The sequence below is a fragment of the Drosophila eugracilis genome, unplaced genomic scaffold (genome assembly GCF_018153835.1).
Source record: "Drosophila eugracilis isolate 14026-0451.02 unplaced genomic scaffold, ASM1815383v1 contig_974, whole genome shotgun sequence".
Taxonomy (NCBI): domain Eukaryota; kingdom Metazoa; phylum Arthropoda; class Insecta; order Diptera; family Drosophilidae; genus Drosophila; species Drosophila eugracilis.
The window spans coordinates 687,023-712,659 of record NW_024573893.1 but is presented as its reverse complement, the minus strand read 5'-3'; the positions used below and the strand labels follow the sequence as shown (position 1 = coordinate 712,659).

Below are 25,637 nucleotides of genomic sequence, written 5' to 3'. Positions count from 1 at the left end.
ATTAAAAACTCAAAAAGTTGTTTTCGTTTTAATGCCCTGACTGTTTTTATGTCGTTATGTAAATCTGGTGTTATGTAGTTAAGCATTTAGGTTAGTTAGTTAGTCTACATTTAATTTCATTTCATGTCAAAATATTTAAATTTTCATACATAAAGGAAATCTAAGTACGTCGTTTTAAAAATGTTATGAGGAACACGTTGAATTACAATTTATTAAAGTGAAAAATTATTACTCTAAATTGTTTATTTTTATTTGGATAAACCTACGTAAAAAGGAAAATATAATTCAGGTTCTACACTGATTACATTTGCCATTCAAGGAATCTATATCCACTTATAAGAGGAAACTATATTCCCAACTAAAAGCTAACCAAATCACATACTAGTTGATCTAGATGTTTAAAAATCACTAATCGAATTAAAGTGACCCTAACCCAAGGTTTCTGCAATTATCTCGAATGTAGAAAATGTAGAAAAGCCTCTCGAGAAGAATGCCTAACAGGCACTAGAGCAATAGATTGTTCTACTATATGGGCACTCAGCTATTATCGATAGGTTATGATACCCATCAGAATTAATGACAAAATGATACGGCTAGTGCTGGAAAAAGTGCTGGATGAACGAAGACGGGAGATCCAGAGGGAAAAGTGCCAAGTGTATAACCTCGCATCTACCAGAGGTGACTCTCAGCCGGCATGACTAATTCCGGAGTCGGGCAGCGCCAGTGTGGGCAGCAGGCCAAACTAATGAGCCAACCGACCTGTTTTCGGCGAGACTTGGTGGAAAATTTGCAACAAAGTTGCTAGCCAAAGCGAAGAAAACCCGATCTCGGTTCCTGTTTGAAGACGGGTTAGTTAACTCCGTGCCGGCGATCGAGATTACGAATAAGTTTACACGTTTGTAGACATCGGGGCCACAACCTGGCTACTGGAGAGACACTCGAGGAGCACGGAATCACGGGTGTGCGGAAAGAGTTCGAGGAGCTGGAGGAGCAGGAAGAGCTAGAGGAGCTAGAAGCGCTTAAGCGGTGTTCAATTGATTGACGAACTGCCTGCAGTTGACAGACATCGGTCGTATTGTCTGCACTTATGCTAAACGATCGCTGTAATGTCCGATCCATGTCTGGATGCCATTACGCTCTGGTAATACTATACATAAAGAAGTCATCGACGACTGGAAAACTGCAACTGTGAAAAGGTTTCATGCCTGCTTAGCACTTTGATGGATGGTCATGTTGGATTGGCTTGACAGGTCTGCATGTAATTGTCCACAGATTATGCTGCATTCGTATGCCACGTTGTATGCCGAGAGGCAATTAGGAGAACGTGGTCAGCCGACCGTTGGTTGGTCCTCATTGCACCTGATTCGACGGATTCAAAACACCCTCTCGGACGGAATCAAGCTGCTAATGAGCTTTAATATCAAGTGGCCCTTAGATGCGGCCATTCTTAGTTCTTGGGAACAATTCGTCCGAAAGGAATCGTCGAAAAAAGTATATAATAGCTTACCTAACAAAGGGAATTATTCATAAAGGCTCGTTTTTCTTCATTTACGTGTGTGCACAAGATTAAAAGCAGGGACTATGTGCTAAAGTGAAATGAAAATGGTTTCTTGCATTGAGGGTGTAGCTATCTTATAAGATCCTAAGTGAATGCAAGATAAACCGAAGCACGTAAACTAAACTATTTTTCAGAAGTCTATAATCAAGGTTCAGTGAATTAAAATGTCTTGTTTTAAAACCATTCCTGAAAAACCCAAGAAAAAAAGGTTTATCATTAATAACTCTCCATTAATAACATAGCAAATGGGTATTTTTTGCACACATAAATTAATCCTAACTGCTTTAAGATCGCACGATCAAATCACTTAATAAAGAATAGGCGGCACTGGTGCCTTCAGGTGTCAACTGCTGACAGCTCTGTGTACCCACGTTAATTGATTATTTCATGGGCCGTCACCGACGCCACTATGCCTGTCTTTCCAGGCATTTCGTTGGCTCGTGCAGGGCCTTGGCCTCGCAACTTTGCATTTAGCGGACTATAACATTGTTCATAGTTAGGAGAATAAAGGGTTTTTATTTATATTTCAAATTAAACATGTTAATTATGTTTATCTGCGGAGACATACTCGAAGGGCCATCATTTAATGCATAATTTACCCTAACCCTAGCTAGGAATATGTATGTTCTTTTAGACTTTACAAGTTTATAGTCCATAACTTAAATGATTTCAATGCTTATTATTTTATAAGAGTATTTAAGAAACTCTATTTAAGTTCTTATTCTTCAGGGTTTAAAAGGGGTTTATTTTCCTTAAAATAAATTAATTTTGATTTCTAAGTACAAAGTACTTTATGTATAATTATCAACGCATTTTTGCAATGGGTATCTAGAATTCGATTCGGTTTCCCAATACCATTCCTTCTGGGTTCATTTGTTATTTACTAGTCTGGGCTCCGAGTACAACAACAACAACTTGATTAGGCCTTCTGTCGAAGGCGTCTCTGCCCCAGATGCCTATGGTACGTGCCGAGACGCCGCATGGTTTCATGGATCTGTCCTCGTTGCTCCCAGCGGCGGCATTTGCGGCCTATAATTAGGTGGCAATCATTTAGAGGCGCGAGATGCACGGCCACTCCTTGCCAGACTCCTCTCCCTGTGCCTGAGAGTGTGTGTATGTGTGTAGAGGGCCAGGATGAAAATGCTGTGCAATTTTCTTTGTGATTTTCATTTTCAATTTTTCCTCTGCACTTTACTAAATGAGCCATAAATATGGCTAGATACTTGCAAAGATCACAGATTAGGGAGCTTACACGATTCATCATACACCCTTTATGACCATCCAACATAGCACATGACCCTAATTAAATCTAATCGACCGAACCAAGATCACTCACAATCAGAACATCATTGATCTTACACAAAATTGAATTAATTTAATGTGAAGGGTATAAACTAAATAAATGCTCATTTATTTCTTACTTGTTCTTGTTTAGCTTTTTAATTGAGAACTCTTTAAAACCAATCAAATATTCATAAGGTTAAATAAGGTCTTAAGGTAAATATAACTATTAGTTCACTCATAAAGATTTTTACGTTACGCAGATCAAAGATGATAAGAAGTAATGTTACGTTATAATTTCAAATAATCGTTGAGTATTCTATATTTTCATTATCCTTGAATTGTTGATTACATAAGCGTACAATGTAGTAACATTTCTTATGTTTCAACTATATATGGTCGGTAGTTAGTTTGTCATATTCGTTTTCCTTATAAAAACGAACCCATTTCCAGAAATGTAAATTTCTTAAATATTCATAAACGTAAAGGTGTAATAAAAGTTCACTCACCCAAGGGCACATTGGCGCCATTCTTGCGATTGACGGAAACTGAGATCGGCAAAATGGCGGCGCCGGAAGTGGACGATGGCGAGGGCGAGGACGAGTCGCAGGATCCCTCCAAGGACTGGGCGGGCGTTGGCACCGTGGTCATGTGATGGTCGGCGCTTGTGATCACCGAGGTGCCAGAAGACCTGCCCCCTCCGGCTCCATTTCCCGAGCTGGCGCCTCCGCCTCCACCACCTCCGCCACCATTGCTAGATCCGCTGCTCGAGGTTGCCGCTGTCGCATTGCTGGAACTGGCTGCTCCACCGCCCGAGCTGCTACTGGCCGGACCAACACTTCCGCCATTCTCGCTGTGCGGCGGAGATCGCAGCGTGGTCTGCTGTGGGGGTGGCTGTTGATGCGGATGTTGATGGTGGTGCTGGTGGTGGTGGTGCGAGTGTGGGTGACTCTGGTGCTGGTGTTGAGCCACCGAGGCGGCTGCAGCGGCTGCCATGTGAACGTGGTGAGCGTGGGCATGGCCATGAAGACTTGCGGAAGCTGCAGTGGAGCCACCAAGATGGGAGGGTGGAGCCGACGGAGCTGCTGCTGCGGCTGCTGCTGCCGCTGCTGCCTGTTGATGGTGCAGGACGTGACCGTGATGCGAATGGTGTCCGTGGGCATGATGAGCATGCACATGATGGGCGTGGACATGGGCAGGAGCAGCTGCATGATGATGGTGGCCCAGCAGAGTTGTGGCAGCCGAACCAGAGGGCGGCACCTCGTGCATATGCAGTGCCCGCTGCTCATCCTGTGCTTGGGCTCGCCTCAAGGCCGTTTGCAAGGCCATCACCCTTTGTCGGTCCGCTGTCAGACGGCACTTCTCACATGTGCAGTATCGGAACTTGCAATAGCGTTTGTGTCCCTTCAGGGTGATCTTCAGGCCATGATTGCGGCAGCGGGCGCAGTTAGGCGGAGTCCTGGGTGAAATGGAACTGCCACTAGAGCTTGAGGCTCCACCACACACGTCGTTCTTTGAGTCGATCATGTCCGAGTCGGACATCGTGTCACTATTCCAGTTCTCCTCCGAAACCATGTCTGCGATTTCTGATATCCTAGATAAATGTTCGAGAGTCCAAGTTTACTTTTAAGTGCTTTAAGCTAGTTTTAGTAGCATTTTCTAGGTTCGATTAAGTGGTGTTTCTAGATTAATCACTTGGCTCTTTTTAATAGATTAACATTTAAATGTTTATTTTAGTTGAATTCTTGTTTATTTGAAGTTTTAAATATTCAAGCTGCGACTAAATCTTGATTTGATTAATATTGAGTTTATCTTTGTCTAGAGATTATTAGGAAATATAAAACTTTATGTTTCACTTTTCAGTATTCAGTAAGCACCTGCAAAGAGAAGATATTCATGTTTAGTGTTAAGTGAATTATAAATTTTGGGGAAGAAGTATAAAATGATTATTGCTAATAAGTAAACAAATTCCCACTCAAGATCCAGACTATTTTTAAACATCTACAGCCATACTGAGAAACAATCCCAAATATTTATTAACGATTGAGATATTTTGTTTTGCCTTATTTTTTGCATGCTTGGCCAACAAACAATTTACATTTGTATTTTTAACGCTAGCAAGTGTTTCAATAGTTTGGAGTAAAGGTCACTAATAAATAAAATTTAAATAATAAATGACAGTGAAACTTTATTTCGATTGGCCGTGGAATATGGCATGTTATAAAGCAATAAAGTATTATAATTTACTTTGATTCGATCGGCCACGCCTTTTTCACATATAAACACACAGTTTAGATTCTTATTGGATATTAGAAACAGCTTGAAGGCGGGGTCGAACATGTAGATACATTGTATTGATAGAAGTAATAAATTCGTCAATGTGTCATATAATTCTGTCTCAAGCAGATCTGATGGATGCGCAAATATCTTTATGGAGAGTGTGGAATTATGGTTTGACTTTTGACTCTATAAATTGGAAAGCTATAAATCTTATCAGGTATTTTTTGCTTAGTAACCGTTTGAAAAATTCGTAGAAACGTTTACGTAATACGTTTAATTAAGAGTCGTTAAAATATATTTAAAAATTATTTGAATTGCTAAGAATTACATAGCAAAGCTAGGGCATAAAAAGTTTCCGTAAAATCTTCTGGAATTTTACATATTAATATAAATGTTCATATTAATATTTTATAGAAATATTTTGGAATTTACATAAATGTTCTATTAAACAGCTTTGAAAAGGAATACTTTGACATATTAATCTGTTTTGAAGTTTATTAAGATTAATAAACTTTAATAAGTCAACACCTTTTCAAATAAGAAATAAGAAACAATCTTTAATGACAGATAATCATTTTCTAATTAAAGTTGATTCATTAATTGCTACATATTCCACCTCTAATTGATTTTGTCACTTCCTTCAAAATAAGACCGTTTTTTAATTTTAAATTTGACATTAAAATTCTTCAAATTATATATATCAGATTGTATTAAAGTAAAATATAATAAATTCTATTATCGCCTTTCTATCACAGAGTGTGAAATTTATTTAATAAACGAAATTCTAATTTATAAAATTTATAAATTGAATATAAGTTTTTAAAACTTCCAATGTATTGAATTCATCAGTTCATCAGTTTTGGAAATAGTAACTTTATTTTAAAACTGAAACTTGATGTCCTTCGTTAATTTACCTGTTTAGCGTATATGTAAGTTGAATGATTTTATATTTTAATTTAAAAATACTCGTACTTTGATAAATATTTAAAAATACGTTATAAATATTCTCATTTAATTTTGATATAAAGTCAACTTTTTGCTTATATGGTGTATTTGTAGGATTACTTTTGATGATATAGTTGAATAAATGGTAGATTTAGGTTTTAAAGAATTTCACACATAACACTGGTTTGCCACAATTCCAATTATACAGTAACTCTTAGCTGTATGCATTAAAATATCAATTAATTGTCGCCACACAACAAACAAAAAATCACACTAAAAGTGTTGCACGATCGCGTTTGCCTTGCGAAAAGCCGCCGGTGAAACGCGCGCTGCTGAAGAATGCGAATTCAGTCCAGTTGGCCGATTAACTCAGCAACGAATAGTAACGTGCAAAAATCAATATTCATAGGGCCGGTATAATAGATCTGGTATTTATCCGTAACAACTTCTTAAAAACGTTCCGCGAGTCGCGAGCCGAGCTTTTTCGCTTCTGGTGCTGCTGCTGCTACTGCTGCTGCTGACCGATCTGAAATCTTTGGCATGCACAAGGCAACTCACATTGGGCCGCAAGACGCGGATGCAAAGAACTCAAAAGCGCCGAGCACAGCGGTCGGCGAGTGCGCTAGTATTGGCATTGTATTGGTGCCCCGGCCCGCGGATGTGTCAGTATGTGTGCCAATGTATGTGTGGTTGTTCGATGTTTGGCTGTGTTTGCGTGGAAGCGGGCACCGCCAACGAAACGGAACCGAAAATCGCATCGAGAGAGCAAGAGCAGCGCAACCAAACCATGCCACAGTGGACCAAAAGTCCTTGTAAATCCTGCGATGCTTGGTTGATGTTTAAATTGGTTGTAACGAACGTTTTGCGTGTAATATTCTTCAAAAATAGTTAAATTAACTAAATATAATTTTCATAATTTAATCCAAAAAAACTATATTATCTTTAAGGCTGTTTACTGTAACTGGACAGCTAAAACCAGATGTAAATTATAATTTTGTAGAAGCAGAAAACTTCGATAAACCTGCAACCCTCTGGATTATTTTTTTTACTTTACTACCAATTTGATAGATGTCTTAATAAATTAGATGATGCCACTTTATTAACATAATTTGTTCCTATTTTAATTACAATTATTAAATCACAATTCGTCAAACCAATTATTTAATATTTATATATTATTAATTTTCTGAAATTCTTTCCTTACGTTTTTAAACCTCTTCTGTGCTATAATCGATTACTTTTTAAACAATCCCCCATGTTTAGGAACCACTGTACAACGACAACGCTGCGTGCATTTGGAGAAATGTGGGGGCTGCACACCTATACATCGTCGCAATCGCACATGCAGCGCACACACGCGAATACATACGGACCGAGGGGACTAGTACATAGGCAGCCTCACACACATTGGCTGGTTGAATCCCGTCATCGTTGTTGTTGCTGTTGGTATTGTTCTTGTTGTTTCGTTGGTGTTGCTGCTTTCGCTGCACTTGTGTGTAGTGGTGTTGCCGGTTGCAGTCGGCTTGCAACTCGTTTGAGTTCGAGTTGCAGTTCGATCGCGTTGCAGTGCGCCCGACTTAGCTTCGCCTTCCGCCTTGCTTAATTGCTTTTGTGCTTTTTGCATTTCTGCTCGCCCGCTTTGTGCTGCCAGTTTTATGGGATTTGTTTTGGTTATTTCTTCGTTCTAAAGGGCGTATGAGTGATGTGCATATTTGCAGATAGCGCCCGGGTATTATGGTCTTTCAGCGGCTTGTGCAAAGAAGTTCTCATTATTTTCTATATAGTCGATAACAATACCAAGTGGGCCTCTAGAACTGGGTTTTCGTTAGAGATATAGCCGTGAAATCTGGTTTTTACACTTCTTATCTAACTAGGTTGAATTTTTAACAATGAAGTTTAATGTAATTTTAATTATTTTTAACAATGCAGTTTTACTTTAAATTTATGAGAAGTTTAAGAGAAAGCTATTTCAATATTATGTAAAAATATTCGTATTTAAAATTTGACAGCTTAAACTGCTGTTTTGATGAAATATTACCACGTGTTTAATTGAACAAGGGTTAAAGTGTCCGCATGAGGTGATAAATTAGTTTATTATGCAGGCTATTACATGGACAACATTATTATAAAGGTCGGTATGCAGATGAAAAAATATATTTTTATTAAATTTAAGTTGTGTTGTGGACTAGTTTAGAAAATGGAGGATTTGTAAAGAAACTTTTTTGATTTTCTAGATATAATAATTAATTTTAATTTGCATATATTTTGTAATATATTTTTTTTAATAAATTAAAATATAATTATTCATGAGAAAGGGAATTTCAAATTTCAACTACCCATACGCATCTATTTTCCATGCAGCTGCAGGCGTGTTTAATTCGTGTTTAATCTAATTTGCACTTAGTTTGACTTTAGGGTGACTCATTGAACTTGCCTTGTACGTACTAACATTTGAAAATGTTTGACGATTGATTAGAACCGAACGGCTGGGAGATAAGAGGGAAAAGAAATGTGACAAAAAAGAAAGGCCCCTGGTGATACATAATTTCAGCCAATTTGCTAAGTGGTATGAAATGTTTGGCTGCCTCAATTTTCGGTTAGTCATAATGACTTAATTTCTGAGTCTAAAGAATTAATACCCTGTATTAAAACAGAGGGGAAATTGAGCATGAAAGATGTGCTGATAACGGGTCTCACATTTCGTGCTAGCACCAGATACCCGCCCACCTTCTTCCACCGCCTCCCCGGTGGCCACGGCAAAATGTTGTTACTTTTGCCTCTGTATTTAAACATTGCACACGATCGCTTATCTTGCATGTCGCCTCTAATTTGCGGAGAGTCGCTGAGAGAAAGACTTGCTTCGCAGAACCACTTAAAGAGAAACACCCTGGGGCCTATCAGCTGAATGGCAATTCAATATTTGCTAATTATGACGGCTGCGTTAGTGGGGGGAAAATGCAAAGTATCAAGGGAAACGGCTTTTCAAAAGCGGATTAAAATTGATTACAGGTAAGCATAAGAGACGGCAGGCTCAATGTGCATATATGCCCAATTAATTTGTCTAAAGCGGAAGGATCCCGATAAGAATCCACTTCAGGTTATTAATGGGCCAAGGGCAAGTTTGCGTTATAAATGGCAAAAGCGCCTTAAGTCGTTTATATGATAATTGCAAGTAAGGTGCAGTCTACAAAATATATTGACTATGCCAAGATCATCATGACTTTGCACTCAGAGAAATGCCTTCAAAACTATTAGAAACGACAAAAGAAGCTTCTTTAAATGGGAATAATGAGGAAAGAGGCTTACGACAGTGAAAGAAAAGTAATTTTGGTACTTGAAAGTAACAGAATAGTAATGGCAAGCATTAGGTTGAATACTCAAATGGCTTTGACTTTCCTTTTTGATTTGGTAATATAAACATTACATTCATAATTTCATTGTTTTGGTACTAAAGTTGAGAAAAATTGTCTTGCTTAGCTTCAATGTACCAATAAATTTAAACTTTATTAAACTAGTCTTGTTAGTTTGCATCCAATACTAAATTAGAAGCTAAACTTAATAGCTAGTTTAATAAAAGTTCAGGCTAGTACTTGAATGAAATAAAAATTGTATTTTTATTAGTGTAGAACCTCGTGGATCGTAATCGATGGTCAGCTTTGCTAGTGACAAAAACCGGCTTGGGTTGAACTTTCATTTGAATACCAATTCTCAGGCCTTGCTGTGTAGTCTTAAGCAAGTCAGTTTCCGCAATTGCCGTTTTCCATTTGCATTTCCCTCATAACCATTCAGACTTTGGTCCAATTTGCCTTATAAGCACCCATCACCGATCACCGCCTCCGCAATCGAAATTGCAAATGCAAATACCTGGGCACTATCCTAATGGTGTCTGAGAATCCCATGGCGCTATGCTGGAATCTTTCGAGTGCTGCTGTAAAACACGACCTGTTGCTCGTTTCCTGTTCAATTTGGAAGTGAGACAATGGCCCGTACCCCGCCTCACCACCTATCCCTCCTATCCTACCGCACCAGAGAGACGACGTACCGCAGTTGTAGATGGTAATCGCAGAGCGTACCTGCCGCTATCACCATTAAGCCTTGTACACACGAGCATTTATGTCAGGCAATTACAAGGCAGTTTGCAACGCCCCCAAAGTTTGCAAAAGGGGTGGCAAGTCGGAGCTCCGGGGAGCGGAGGTTGTACATTTTGGTAGCAGAGCGGTCATAACTCATTGTTCACTTACCAACGGGAGACAATGCCAATTGCATGAACTCACTAAAGTAGCTGCAGGTCCACTACTAGACGCACTAGTATCTGTATCTGCATCAGCAATCTGCCTCCGCGCTGTTTGCTTTCTGCTCTTGGTTATGCAAGCGGTGTGAGAGAAGAAGCACTCGGAGCGGACCAAGAGATCATACGGGCAGTACGATCGTATGTGATATGGGATCGGATCGGATCGGAACAGAGCGAAGCGGAGCAGTCGGATGAGACCGAGAGTGAGAGTGTGGAGCCGGTAAAATGTATTTATTTCGTATTTGTTATCTTAAAACCGTACAAACTGTGTCCTCAAACAACTTCGCTTAGCATTGCACTCGCGTTTCGATTTGGTTGCCTGTAGGTACGCGCATTCTAGAGATATTTTCGGACTTTGCACTAACAAACTAAAAAAAACTATCGCACATAATTTTGGACCTGATTCCGCTCCAGTTCTGTTGGGGTTGAGATTGCGAGTTCGAGCACGGAACGCGGACGCGCGCAAGACGCAACAGACCCGACGTGCACGACGTGCAAAGGACGATCGGTGCCAGCAAACTGGTTGCGGAGCCACGAAGCTCTGGGCTCGATACTCGCACTAGCACCCGGACCAGTACCAGTCCGACTACCAAACCAAAAGCCAGCGGACAGCTAGACGGACTTGCAGGCGGACGGGCGGACCCAAAACTGAGCATGTGTTTCTGGCACAGAGTCGGGCCCACCGACTGACGTCGCCATGCTCTTGCTATTTGCACTCTGGTGCACCGCAAAAAAAGCAACGATTTGCGGTCGCAACCGTCGCGCATGATGACTGCTGGATGTTCTGCATATAATCATATATTTTAGGGTTTGGGTAAAAAGTAAGTTAAAGTTAAATTTCGAACATGTTTACTGTAGTTTAGGTGTCGTCCAAGTTTTTAAGCCCTTCATCTGTTGTTTTTATTTTTTTTGTTAAATAGGTACAAATAACAACAGCTTATCATAAAAAAGACTATATATAAAACTGAAAGCCAATGAAACTAAAACGTATGATTGATTTATTCTGTTGATTATTTTATTTAATAACATTTAAATTATCTTATTCTTTTAAATGCATTTTTATATCTAGGCTTAGCTTAGTATCTTATAATGTATAAGAAATATTGTGCTTAAAAGTATGTTACAAATAATTTCAGTTACCCTGCGTATACTTATATCCTTTTTTCAAAATTTATTGCATACTTATGAGATATTTCCGTGGTTTTAACTAAAATCAATCACAAAAGCAATTTTTCTTAATGATAAGACACTGTTTCTAATTTTGGTCAATTTTTAAAGTAATAATAAAGTACAATTTAATATTTTTTATGTAAGTATGTTATTGTATTTGTTTTTTTATGATTATATAGGGTAGTGCCAGTCATTACTCTATATAATCAAAAAACAAAAATTATTATTTACCCAATTCTTTCAGCAAGCTAATAAGCTCGATAAAAGATTGGCATTCGGAGAACTCAAGCGAAAGCATCTTGGCAGAAAGAGAGCGAATGAGAGAAACGGGTCTTTGAGAGCGAAAAGTGCAATTGCCCCAATTGCAAAGAGCGAAAACGCTGAAAACCCTGCTCTTATGCTCTGAGAGATTTTCTCTTTAGAATCAGCATGTGTTTGGTCGCAAATCTCTGCGAGAAACTCGAGTGGAGCAACTTTGTTGCCGTGCATTGACGTCCCCGCCTGCATGTGTTGATCGTAAATTTGCACTCCCGACTCTCCCTCTTTCTCTTGCTCTTTGATTCTCTGGGGCGAGAGAAGAAAGAAGAAGAAGCTCCAGATATGGGGAGAATCAAAGCGGGTTTCAGCGTCTAGCCAGCCGACGATATAGGTCGACCACTCAGCTGGGCTTCGGCCTGCTCCGAATATTTATGCCACCTTCAGACACACCGATTTGCGTGTGTCGCACTCGCATTTATCACATTTAAAGGTCCCCTTTCATCGTCAGCCGTTATATTAGTCAGGATCGTTTATTCAGTCCGGCGAAGATAATTGCACCGAAGCTCGACTCCATTAAAGGTTACTTTCCCCCGCGGCGATGCACGCAACTCCCAAAACGATTCTCCAAAAATGCTCGAAAGATTGATGCAGTCCAGTACAATGGTTATGAAAAGAGCCTTGGACGCCCTTTTCGGTAGTGGTTCTCATTGGTAAAATTGAAGTGGAAATTATGGTTCAGCCGTCAGGAATTATGAAAATAATATTCATCTTTCCCGACCCCATTTGATTGATAACTAAATACTGTTTTGAAGACATTATTAATTGTTTTGATTTTCATAAATTTGTAATGCCAATGGGATGAGAGTTGAAATCAATAAGTACAAAATTTAAAAATGCAAAAAACGGGGAAACGATTTTACAACAAATTTCACTTAACTTAATGTTGGGAAAACTTTTCACTTCTTTTTAAATATTTCTACATTGTATTTGTTCCTTTAACTTCGCCTCTTACAACTTTATCTCATTTATTCGAAAGAAAAATTAACACTTAACTCAGGATTCAGGATAAACATCATCAGCTGAGTCAATAATGGCATTAAGCTCAACCAATTTTGTTTCAACAAAGGAATATTCAAATATTTTATTTTAACTAAATGAAGAACAGTAGGTTAATTTGCGTAATTTTAATATCTGTAGCTGAGAGATGAACTAAGATATTATTATATATTATAGATTTTATTAAATAAGGACATAAATTAAAGATAATAATTATTAAGACTACACTCTTTTTATGGTAATCTTTTGAGGTCCTTCTGCACTTTGCCAATCTTTTAGGGATTCTGAAGACACATAGAAAGAGGAACTTTATTGATACCCGTTACTGTTTTACACAATTTTAAAATATTCATTTTGCTAATGGAAATTTTCAAACGCCACCTATTGTCGGATATCGGATCACTGCCCATGTGAGGCTTTTTAAAGCGAAATAATGTTCCGATTTGAAAAATCTTTGGTAAATCGATAGAGATTGACAGAAATAAGGTATACAAGGTCAAAGGAAGGCATTCATAATAATATTATAGACGCCACAGCTTTTCGCGGTTTGTGAGCGTTAGAGTGGGCGTGGCCAGTTGAAAACTAGGTGCAAGTTGCAGTGCCATCTTTTAAATACTAATTCTTAAGCAAAACTTTCTAGCTTTAATAGTTCCCGAGATTTTTGCATTTTTGTTTTTCGGGTTTTGTGGGCGTTAAAGTGGGCGTGGCTTGATCGGATATTCGCAATTCGCGTAAGGGGCATCATAAAAGCCTGCATGCTTAACTTTCTATCACTTATAGTTACCGAAATATCAGCTTTTCTAAAAAATGTGAAACTTGAGAACTTTGAAACTTTGAACTTGGTAGGCATATGGGTGGGTTTGACCGGATAAAAGTACCACTATAAGATGCGCTGGCATCTAAAGATTACACATAATGAGTTGTTTTAGTTTTTCGTGATTTGTGGGCGTTAGAGAGGGCGTGGAAGGATGCTGATAAACTTGCGCTGCGTAGGGACCCCAAGAATCTTCATGCTTAATCTCAACTTTGTATCTCTTATAGTTCCTGAGATCTCAGCGTTCATACGGACGGACGGACGAATGGACGGACGAACGGACAGATGGACATGGCTCAATGGACTTCGCTATTGATCCTAATCAAGAATATATATACTTTATAGGGTCGGAAACGATTCCTTCTATCTGTTACATACTTTTCAACGAATTTAGTATACCCTTTTGCTCTACGGGTATAAATACAGCTTAATTTCAAATGCAATCAGCTATTTTAAGCTCACGTCGTGAAAAAAAAACACAGTCCTTGAAAGTGTATTTATTATGTCCACCTCAGATTTATCTTATTTTATCAGAATTGAAAATTAGTAGACAGACACCTAAGTGCAAATTCGTTCTAAAAACTCACTTACTTTATACTTACTGCATGCGATCATATGGCCATTGGCCACCAATGGTATTCACAGAACTTACATTAGGGCATTTTCAGCATATTCATGCGATGGCTCGCACGCATTTTAGCCAACATTATGGCCGAGTGGCGAAAGAGCGTGGCTGGAGGCATCTGCAGTTGCAATCTCATAAATCAATTAGCAAAGAGCGGCGCGGGAAGAGTATCTCGCGGATACGGAGCCACATCCGAGTCCAAATGCGAATCGAAACTCGTTTGGATGAATTCGCTCTCCAAAAACGCCAACAAACTTGGGGCAGAACGGCAAACAACAAATACTCGGACAGCCGGAGTTAAATGCAAATCGCAAAGGAACCGGCAAATATTTATTTATGATTTGTTCTCTCTCTCTCTCTCTCTCTACATCTCATCATCTCTTGCTCCCTGCTCCATGCTCCACTCTCTGCATCTGGTAGATACTCTTCATCTTCATCCCATGGATATAGAGAAGACGTGCGACCCCCGCATCGATCAGCTTTTATTCAGCGAGTGTTATTTTTAACGATTCCGTTTCCACCGCAACCGATGCATCGGTGGCAATTGCAAACATTTATACAAATTGACGTTTAGCTGTCGCAGTTGTCACCTCGAAAACCGCACCAAAGATACACGACACACCGACGACATCGGGGAATGCTGCCAAGTGCTCGTCGCAGAATTCTCTGGATGACCCGGCGTGGTAATGGTAATCCAAGTTGCCAACCGCAGTCTGTCTCCCCAGATATGGCCCCTCTGCTCCCCATCCCCATCCCCATCACCACTCACCACTTGCCTTTCCATTGCCCCCATGCCCCAGCTGGAGGCTCGTGTTCGTGTTTTATAATTGTTATGGCCATTCTACAAGTTGTTGTACATTGTTAGCGACTGGGAAGGAGGGCTTTTGGCTGCGATGGGGCTTGGTTTTGTGGTAGTGGGTAGATAGCTACAGCTACACGGGAAAATATAAATAAACAATGAGCGTGCTTTAGTTAATTAAATATTTATTTCATAAAGAATTAAAGATCGAAAAGTTGGAATAAATTTACCATTATACTTAATTATTATTTTGATATTTTATATTTATATTTTAATACTATAGGAATAAAAGTTGTAAACTACCATAAGTTATGTCCAAGAAGTCATGTAAAATCATTAAAATGATATATACTTTTTTTCCGAATAACTGGGTAACCGGGCGAGTTGTTAAGGCATGCAAGTCGTACACATGTCTGGCGCCCAGATCGCAAAACTATATCAACTGCTGTCAGTTTGCATTTCCTTTGAAAGCCCAGTCTGGAACGGATCGAGCGCATATCTACACGAAGACAAAACTGCTTCCGTGAAATTGTTCAAGCTGCCTCTGTCAAATGAAGTTGGGAGCAATTTAAATTAAATGTGGAAATAGGAGTTATTTAACCAGGCAAGTGGAGGGTCAACTCTTCAGAAAACCTGAATTAAATAATAAATTCGTTACATGCTATAGAGCATTATTAGATTATATTTCTATGATTTTTAAATTATATAATCCTTTAAGCTTAGGAGTTTCTGCATATGCGATTGTCAAATAGTAAAGTACGACACTGATCAGCTATTAAGTTTACAGGATCTAGTTAAAGAAAATATCTACATTAATTATAAATCAAAAGTTATATATTGATTTACTTATATTTTATAATTTTTTATGGTAAAAAGTTCAGGGCTTAAATACTGCTATAAGTAAATGATTTTCTAAACTGAAAAATTCAAAAACAAATTGGAATTTTTCATTTTAAATTCCCATCAAAATGCATTCTTATATTATACTATAATGGTTTAAGACCTTAATTTGATTATATTTTAAATGGATAAACATTTGTTAACTTATTAGGAAGACATTTTCATTATACACACTTCAATCTACAAGATATGTTTACCTTTTTTGGGGCAGGCGTTGAGACATCCTCGTCAGGCTCGTCGCTTGCTTTTTGATCTTCCTTCTTCTGGCTCTTAACCTTGTTAATTTCCAGAGCCCCTCCTCTTGCCAATCGATCGGAAATTTGAGATGTTTTTGAAGCCGAACAAATTGGTAGCTTAATGACAAATGGGGTGCCAAAAAACGTGTTTTATGTTCATAACCAAGATACGCCGAGTTATTTAAAGCAGCCAGGCACAAGATTCCGCAAGGCAAAAACAACAAAGGTTGAGGAGGAAGAATGGAGCTGTCCTCGAAAGCGAAGGCAATCTGCATATAGAACGTAACCAAAGGACAAACCTTTTAACCAACCAGCGGGTTGGAGAAGGGGGAGGTGCAGGAACAGTTCTTCAAGGGATCAGGGGGAGAAGAGGTCTCGAACCGAGAGTAATTTACGCTTGCATGCAAATTGAAAAACAGTCGAGACCAGGCACTGGACATATGGGATTGGGCTGCTGGAGTGGGATGAGTTCCGGTGTTGATTGAGCGCCGGGGTGATGCATTTTAAAACAAATTGGCACAGTTTGTGAGAGGTGGCGGCCTTTCAGAATGGTGTTGTGGTGTTGCGTTGTTCGTGGCGTGTTTGTCACTCAATTAGATGCAACTCATTTAGCCGCTCTAGCATTTGGCCGCCATTTGTGTGCACAAAATGTTAATCAAAGCCTGATGGGATTTTTTAGGCCAACTAATGATGCCATGTTGTGATGAGGATAAAGTGGGTTTGGATGCAGAGTGCTGGGTTGGGGGACTTCCCAGGCTTGGCACAGACATATTGATGACAGTCGCTCAATTAATATGCAAAATTTATGCATGGGAAAGTTCAAAACAAACACAGAAACAAACAAACGCGGCAACGACATAGAGCTAAAAAAGTAGGGAGATCGCATGTCCGATAAAAAATCAATACAAATTAGCCGACTCATTTTGTTGTTGGTTTTTTCCTTCCATCGAGTAGAGTTGTTGCAAGTGCGTGGTGCGTTGTGCCCCATAAGCCGATGTAAACCCCTCAAAGGAAGCTTAAGCTTGCTATCTATGACACCTATTAAATGGGCTAAGGGGTCTTTCATTCCGCTCAAAGTACCTGTGACCATTTACACTACATTGTATTTTTTTATTAAAATATTTATTCTAAAGGGTATATTTAATTTAATTATCAAAATTTGCATTAACTGCAACACAAAGTAAGCACTTAAGATACACCAATTTTTAAAGCAATTAAGGGGAAACATGCAACATAAAACATGCCATTAACATTCATGATTCTTTGTTTTTCATAATAAATTAAATAAATGAGATGTATGCAGATCGTGACAGAAGCTATTATGTTCGAATATTTTATTTCGCTTTGGGTTTATTACTACAGATCATTAAAGCAAATACATGTGTTATATTTAAGAACGCCATAGTCAAGGTTCTTGGCTTTAAGATACCCGCTACTATTTTAATACAATATTTAGTATAAACCTTACTTACTTACTTAATTTATGTAAATATGAGCAATATGTAATTTGGTTGCATACAATACAAAACATGATTGACCTTAAAGCCTGGTTTATATTAACAATATAACACATAGCAGATTTCCAACTTTCAACCTATTTTAGTGAAAACAATTAACCAGTTTACTATTCACAAGGACGTTGCCAGGACGTAAGTGAAAACTTTATTCAAAATCAGTTTTCCTGACCATTCCGCTCGCCCTCAATCTCGGTGACATCGCAGCAGATGTGTTGCACATTGCAATTAAATCAGTGGCTAGCCTGAGATGACCTGTCCTGAAGGGTGACTGCTGCATTTGATGACTGCCTGATGGAAAAGTTGTAGCGACAAAATAATTTCGCAGCGCACAAGGCCAGCTCTCCAAATTTGTGGGTTGAAGGGTGGATTCAATGTGTGCGAAAAGAAGGGGATCAAAGGCAGTCCAGAAGTTTGTTCCCAGCTCCCAGTTGATGATGATATGGATGATGATGAGGAGCTGCGCAACAATAGTTTGCATCTCAGAGATACCCAAAATGAAGTTGTTCTTCTCGGTCGTCGAGTTTTCTTATTATTGTTGCTGGCTTACCGCAATCAACTGCACTGCATGTTGCGGTTCCTCGAACAAGTCGCCTTTTCCAGCATCCTGGTGTTTGTGTATCTAATCACATTAGCACGTGTGCATATCCTTTTGGCCTTTCGGTGGTGCCACAACCAGTAGTAGCGGAATGGGGCAGGAGTCCTTGCTCCCCAGGCTGCCATTCGGAGTCGAAGAGCTGTGCAAACTAAAAACATTTTGGCCGCTTTGTTTTTGGCTCATTTCGTTTGTCGATTTTGATTATTTGTCTGTGGCTGCCCGTACAGACTTTTGTTTTTGCCAGCTCGCCCAAAACTATTTGTATCTCAAAGTTGGCCCACACACGTATGCCACATGCATACGCCGAGCTCTTTTTCTTTGAGCACTTCAAACTTTTCCACAAAGGCTAAATAATTACGATTCTTGGGTATATGGAATTAAATTTGAATAGGAAATATTTGAAAATTTAAAAGTGAAAAATGCAGCTTGATTAACTTTGTTTAGAAAACCCGCATTGGAGAAAGGTAAGCTATAATATTAGTGGTCCACATAACTAGTTTGAATTTGAATTTATCGTTAAACGACGTTGCCATACTGTTGAGCCTTAAAGTTACCAGATGTTAGATGCTGACATTTGGCTGACTATTGTTGCCAGACTTTGTTATTAGGAATATCATTTCAATTTAAATATATGTTAACTTATTTACTCACCTTTGTATAACCATTGTAAGTTGTATACATAAATGGAAAAACTCAGAACTTTTAAATGCAAGCAAATATTGTATTTATTTTTAAGCAATCTCTTGAACAAGCACGGAACTCCGAAAAGTTCTTAACAAATAACTTTTTAATTTTGTTTGGCGGCTACAAATCTCAACGGTAAGCAAAGCAATTTATTTCTTTTATACATTATCTGTATAAATGCCTTTATGCACTATTATATATTTTTGCTGTTTCTGCCAATACGGCCACTTTAATCATCCTTTATTGGCACATAGGTCAGGATAATGCTGGAGTGTGGTGCCACCTGGAGATTCTTTGGATTAACCCTGCCCGCGTGAGCCACCTTGTGGGCATTTGGGATGTCGTCGTTGTACTTCTCGCTGAAATAGGACACTGTCATCTTGTCGGGAATATCCTTCGGTGTAGTAAAGTTGCTTGGCTGAGGCAAGTCGGTGGGATTGAAGATGACAAGGTAGCCAGGATTTCCAGACTTGATTCTGCATAAGAAAAAAAGTTAAGTTAGATCATTTATATAACCAGACAGCTGAACTAAAAAACAATATTTGATTCAAGATTCTAAAACTGTTAAAATAATAGTTAGAATTCCTAAAAACAGAAATCTCAATTCTGAAATAAGGGCTATTATTTTTTTGGTTAATCTTTTTACCTCTGCCTTCAAGTGGCAAGCATGGAGAAATGGATTGAAGTTATTAACAAATTGCAATAAGACATTTAAGCTTTGGCTTTACCTGGAGAAGGCCACCAACGGATCGGCATAGTAGATATTGAGTTCTCCATGCATGTAGGATGCTGTCTTTCGCAGAGCAGTAATCTGCCTGAAGCTCTCCTCGGTGACATTTTGGTAGGCCACAGCATCTACAGGAACCACGGGCACACCAGGCAGTAGGGATATGAACATGACTAAAGCAGATGGATCTTGCGGGGTGTCCACATAGATGTCCGCTAAGTTCCACTGCAGCCAGCTGTTGTTGCCGGATTGGGAAAGTGTGTTCTTCAGATCCTTCTGCAGCGATTTGTGCGGCTTTGATTTGCTGAGCACCTTGACAAAGTCTCCGTAAATGGGGAGATCGATGCCATATGCTCCGGGAACCTCGCTCAACTGGTAGACCTGTGGCTGAATAACATCATCGGCAACCGAGAAGAAAGCCTCATCAGAGGCGTTCTTTACGATACTCAAGTAATCATAGAGTACATCGCCCAGGCCGGATTGGAAAGTGGTCTGCTTGTGGTTGTAGAAACCGTAGTCACTTTGTCCCAGACTAAAGTCCTTTGAAACCGCCGAGTTCACCTCACTGTCCAGACCGTCGGACAGCAAAAAGAACTTGGTATTTTTCAGACGGAAGCCACGTACGCCCAATGACACCAGATGCTTCAAGACTCCTGATAATTCTTTCCTAATAATGGTACTGTTCATCTTAAGGTCGTAGTGTCCATCTTGAAACTGGGAGAGCACATAACTGTCCCCAACCTTCTCCCAGGCTGTGCGATTGCCGCCCACCTTGAGCCAGTTGTTGGGTAAGTTGCTTCCATCGGTCACCCAAGCGAAGGCGGAACGCTTCTCGGGGTTTGCAATGGCATCCTGCACCAGCTGCGATTCCTTGGCCACGTAGTTGGGCGTTATATCGAGAATAACTCTGGTGTCGCTGCCCTGGTACAAGGCCACAAGATGCTTGATCTGCTCCTCCACCTCGGGCTTCTTTACTTCGTAGGTCAGATCAGCTGGCAACTCATAGATGGCTCCAGCCGAAACGATCTTCTTGGCAACTTGGACATCTTCTGGCTTGCAGGTATCAACAGTGGCGAACTTAGCATGTGGTCCGCGCTTGTACCATGGTAACGGTTGCGGGGCAGCACATTTTGGTGCTCCAATGATAATCAAAATGGCACCAACCAGCATACCCACCCAAATGGCCCAGAAACACACGAAGAAGATCCATCGGAGGCGCACCCAGAATGGGTCGTTCGCATACTTCATGAGCTCCTCCTTGCTCATGCCAGTGAAAGCCTGTAAATGATTAAGCGGATTATTAGCAAATTAAAATGTCAGATATTCAAAACATCCGAAGTAGAAGGTGATACTAAAATTGAAAAAACTACTAGTTAATGATGAGAGCTTTCCCAAGTGAATATTTAAATGATAAACATTTAATTCAAGATCAGAAATTGTAGAAATAAAATGAAATAATTGCTGAGTTAACACATATTCAAAAGAAAGCTTGTACATTTTTGAAGGTTAATACAAGGTCGACGACCGGAAAACGAACTCATAAACCGAATGTTTCTCAAAATTTATATAACTCAAAAGTTTATAAAAATACTACAGCGCCTTTCGGAAGGTAATATTTCTTATCTACTTCGAATGAGTTTTTAAATAATTGATAACAATTTAGGATATATGTATCTGGATCTCAAAATAAAACCAATTTTAAAATATATTGCAATTTTAAAGACTTACAGGCTTGCCGCCTCCATTGACTGTTCCGATGTCGATCTTGGCATCTCCATTCTGATGATCGCCTTTGATAAACTTCACCTCATCCCGACGCTCGGCCAGCTTGTCTTCCACTCCGTTAGAGCCTAGCATTTGCTCGTCGGCTCCATCGGCGGAGGCCACTTTCTCATCTTGGGCCATGTCGACTGAAAAATGAATTATTAAAGTTGTGATCTTTTGAATATGAATTAAATTAATTGGCGCTAATCAGTTTCAATTTAGCTGGAACTCGGAAAGCTCAGCTTCGAGACTTTCTCTGCAGAACTGAGCAAGCTTTGGTAGGTTAAGTTGAAATCAGAAGTCACATTTCATATTGTTGAAAAGAGAAGGGGAACGATTTTCATTTGTGTTTTCCTAATGAATATCTTGTTGACGTCACGGGAAAGATAGCATGCGCCACATAAGAAAATTGACCTGTGGCTCCGCACAAAATCAATATCTTTCTCTTTCTGTATACCTTTCTTATCTGCATTGATAAGGCTTACTCACACACCCATAGGAAACCCGAGGCATATACAAATTAAGGCTATATATATGCCAATTTTTAAATATAGATACTTAGATACATTTTTTCATGCGTCTCCAGTGAAAATTCAATGCATTGTTACGTCAGCCATACAATTTCCCCCACTTCTACAATACAATTTCTTTGTTTAATTACCTTTTTCGGGGCTCGAACTGACTGCCAGAAATTTATCTTCTGCTATAGTTTTATAGACTTCCGTGGTATCAACTGGGTTTTCAGCTGCAGCTGCGTTGATTGTACTATCTGACACGCCTAAAATAGAACACCAAAAAATAAGCGAGATGAACGCGTTGAAAAATTCTGTACAAATGATGCGATTGTGTGGGATGTCAAATATTTTATGACAATACGGCCTTATTGCAAATATATCTGAACGGTCATACTATATTTTAGCCCATTTTCTAGTAGTCTTAAAAAAGTTAGTTGCTGCAACACTCAGTCGCGGGATATTTGAATTCGTTGTTAAGATAAACTTACCAGTAACTGGAAGTGTGACAGAGTTCTGTAATATAATTGGTTATTATGATGAGGAAATAATTTTAAATTTATCACTTACCTTGCTGGCACCTCCACCTAAGCGTTTAAGTCGAGAAAACAGGTTCATGGCAGTGGTTTTTCCTGAGTTTTCTTGGATTCTATAAATATAATTCTGCAAATAAATTAGAACAGCTTTAGAAATTAAGAAAAATGTTGTAAATCTTGGCTTAATAAAAAAAAGGTTGTAGCTTGTCAACTATTGAGAACTATGCCAATTAAGTTATTAATTTATTTTCTTATTTATTTATTTTAAAGAAATTTTTTAAATCATTTTTAAAAATATTTGTTTAACCTTTTTGCAATAAACAATTAACACTTTCTGAAATGTATTGCCACTTTTTTCTATATTTCACTGTGACCTGTCCGAATAGAGGTCTGATTCGCAACTAAAGTTGCAGTTTTGCGCTGGCTTGCTGGCTGGCTTGTGCATTGCTCCCAGAGGCACAGCCCCGATCGGAATCGCTCCTCGAATTTGATTTAATTATACTTGTGAACGAAACGCGTTCCGTGTGCGTAAGTACGATTTATGGCCTGCGGCGATTGAGCCGGGCCCAAAAACTACCTGTCTGCGCTCAAGCTTACCTGAGCTCTCTCTCTCGCCTGACGAAAAGCCAAAAGTTGGTGGATCGGGTTTCTTGGCCAGCGATCGGACCAACAAAGAAAAAGTGCACTCGTCGGCGCATTCCTGGCCAAAATATGCTGCGTTGCCGGGTGTTTGAAGAGTCTGCCGACTCCACAAGGTTGCCGGCTAGAACTTAAATTGGTGTAGCTGGGCCACACAGAAATTGATCAATTTCTGCATTACCCTGCATTACCGTTGCATTAGCCGATTTATCGACATGCAAGTGTCATTAGCCTATTAAATGGGAGGTATATATATGGCACAAGGTGGGTGCATAAGCACATTCAAGTTAACAAAATGGGCTTCCACATGGGACGACAGCTGCTGCTCTCCGGATTCCTGCTGGTGATGCTTCAAGTGGTGACCCAAACGCAGGCCAGGCCACAGGTGATTAACGAGGATAATCAATTTGAATGTAAATAATCCGGTCATTCATTAATCAACAGGATGTAATCACGGTTGCCAACGAGGAGACAGAGGTGGTGATCAAACAGGAAGGAGATGGCGATGGCGATGACGATGACTCCTCCTCTGAAGAAACAGTTGAGGATTCGGAGGAAAACAGACGCAGGCGGCGGGAGCTGATCACGGACAATGCACCATCGGCTCGAGCGGCCATTCCAGGTTTGCCAGATCCGGCCACCATAATCAAGATCGCTGAGCTTTTTCAATCCATAGGCGAGCAAGTGGTGCCAATTCTTGTGGAGGCCGTTCTGCCCAGTGTGGATGAAGCCGGCGATCGCTTTGCTAGATCCCTAAACTTCCTGAAAAACTTGAATCCCGGCACGGAATTGTTTGCCACCGAGAAGAACGAATAGTCCAGCAACTTTATAACGGCTTAAATTGAAGGAATCGAAATGGAATTTGATTGACTTTGGTATCTGGATATTTCACGGTTTTTAAAGTTCCTAAAACATAGCATTGTAAAAAGTTTAATAATTATTTTATAAATGTCAAATGTATTTACTATCTGAATTTAAAAGTTTTGAAACTTCATTTCATGCAATATTATTTATTCTCTCAATCGATATTCTGGTTTAACGTAAATGTTTTACTTCCACGACTTCGTTCTCGGCACTGGTTAAAACATAAAGGCCTTCGAATCCATGCCTATCCCTGCACTTTCTTTCACTTTGCCCAAATATAATGTCAATTATGACGTCAATGGCTTCCGAAAGACTTCCACCACACAGCAGAGTTTCGGTGAACATTCGATGGATAAGTGGGTGGATGGGTTGATTTAAGCACATCTCATTAAGTCGGTCTAGAATTCCGGCGATCATGTCATGAACCACGTAAGTAACCAGATTCTTCTCTCTGAAAGTGTCATTGCAGTGACTGTAAAACTTATCCGTAATATCACCTAATTGAAGTTGGTGATGCGTGCCATTAGTTCTGGGTCTCAAGGCTATATGATTTTTACGGTTAGGCAAAGTTCTGTAGTGACCTTTGAGATGTGATTTTCGAGTCTCAACAACGTTGGTAAAAATAAATAGTAGAAAGCAGGATACCAAAAGGGTAATTAATAACTTTTTAAGCTGCTTTACCATCTTTCCAGGTTTTCTCCTCAACTATGATTGATATTCGTTTCGTGATGCTATTCGCTTTGCTAATATTTTCCGCTTATGGTTTAATCTAATTTAAATTAACAAGAAGTTAACAGTTGTTTTTATGGTTATCTTCCCTATTTTCTTAGTTTAGTTAGTAAGAATTAGCCATATAAAGCAGAGTATTTTGATTGGAAATGTGATAATAACAGCTTTGAAAGGAACCGCTTCTCAGAACTCGAAGATCATACCCTACCTCCGTTCGAGCCCTAGGTAATATGCATCGATCGGAAACAGTTCATTAGCTCCTAATGAAATAATTATGCATGGCGTCGTGTCCGTGATCCTGTCTTACTGCTCCTGCTCACTCCCAACAAAGTATTGGTAAATAATTTGCATAAATTGAGTGTACATTCGAGATTCTTATGGTTCGTTTTTTTGCGAGAACTTCGTGTGTGCCCATAAATCTTCTCATTAACCGTAATGACTTGACATGCCTACTATTTCTGTAATAATTTAACTTGGGTTTTTGTCTTCTTATGTGGGCGTGGCAAGTGAATGGAATGGGCCCATTGCAAGGTCAAATACCTTTTGGGCTGAACGAAATAAACGTAAACATTGCCAACTGTGTTTTGCTATTTCAAGTAGCTCGGCGGTTTAATACCTCGCAGCATTTTAAAGATTGGAAATTTATTCCAAGACATTATTAGTGTTGAGGACAGTCAAAGAGATCCATAGGAATCGGACCAATTATATAATTTATAATAAAAAGTATCTCACGAGAAATGGAATCCTACCTTCGACACAAGTTGGATGTAACCAAGTAATAACATATATATATAATATTAAACTACTCGCGGATCATAAGGGCGAACCCAATATGCTCACATGGCCTTTTCGTTAAA

The 25,637-nt window shown here is 39.4% G+C and overlaps 4 protein-coding genes across 10 annotated transcripts in view; 1 reads left to right on the top strand and 3 right to left on the bottom strand.

Annotated features, from left to right (window-relative positions):
• Window positions 1-11,111, bottom strand: part of LOC108115147 (protein doublesex) — a 46,152-nt gene extending 35,041 nt beyond the window's left edge. For 2 of the 5 annotated variants that reach the window (XM_017226447.2, XM_017226451.2), the window contains exons 1-2: window positions 6,034-6,570; window positions 3,349-4,716 (exon numbers count right to left, since the gene is read on the bottom strand). In XM_017226447.2, coding sequence (XP_017081936.2) covers window positions 3,349-4,414 — 1,066 coding nt within the window. In that variant the 5' untranslated portion in view covers window positions 4,415-4,716; window positions 6,034-6,570. Of the gene's footprint in view, window positions 1-3,348; window positions 4,717-6,033; window positions 6,571-10,305 lie in introns of those variants that run through there. The other 3 variants (XM_017226448.2, XM_017226450.2, XM_017226449.2) reach the window with 3 other exon arrangements.
• Window positions 11,112-19,025: 7,914 nt separating this feature from the next.
• LOC108115176 lies at window positions 19,026-22,353 on the bottom strand. 2 transcript variants are annotated; one of them, XM_017226499.2, is made up of 5 exons: window positions 22,162-22,353; window positions 21,465-21,646; window positions 19,738-21,014; window positions 19,656-19,661; window positions 19,026-19,485 (listed from the first exon to the last, which is right to left on the bottom strand). In XM_017226499.2, the coding sequence occupies exons 2-5, from the start codon at window positions 21,639-21,641 to the stop codon at window positions 19,239-19,241; spliced, it is 1,707 nt and encodes a 568-aa protein (XP_017081988.1). In that variant the 5' UTR covers window positions 21,642-21,646; window positions 22,162-22,353; the 3' UTR covers window positions 19,026-19,238. The 2 variants fall into 2 exon arrangements, with proteins under 2 accessions (XP_017081988.1, XP_017081989.1); XM_017226500.2 differs by lacking the exon at window positions 19,656-19,661 and having other exon boundaries at window positions 22,162-22,352.
• A 1,110-nt stretch (window positions 22,354-23,463) lies between these two features.
• Window positions 23,464-24,181, top strand: LOC108115074 (antennal-specific protein OS-C). 2 transcript variants are annotated; one of them, XM_017226323.2, is made up of 3 exons: window positions 23,464-23,572; window positions 23,632-23,809; window positions 23,864-24,181. In XM_017226323.2, exons 1-3 carry the CDS (start codon window positions 23,483-23,485, stop codon window positions 24,001-24,003), a joined length of 408 nt encoding a protein of 135 aa, XP_017081812.2. In that variant the 5' UTR covers window positions 23,464-23,482; the 3' UTR covers window positions 24,004-24,181. The 2 variants fall into 2 exon arrangements, with proteins under 2 accessions (XP_017081812.2, XP_017081811.2); XM_017226322.2 differs by having other exon boundaries at window positions 23,632-24,181.
• LOC108115058 lies at window positions 24,178-24,735 on the bottom strand. The gene has a single exon (XM_017226304.2). It carries the CDS (start codon window positions 24,733-24,735, stop codon window positions 24,223-24,225), a length of 513 nt encoding a protein of 170 aa, XP_017081793.2. The 3' UTR covers window positions 24,178-24,222.
• Window positions 24,736-25,637: the final 902 nt, after the last annotated feature.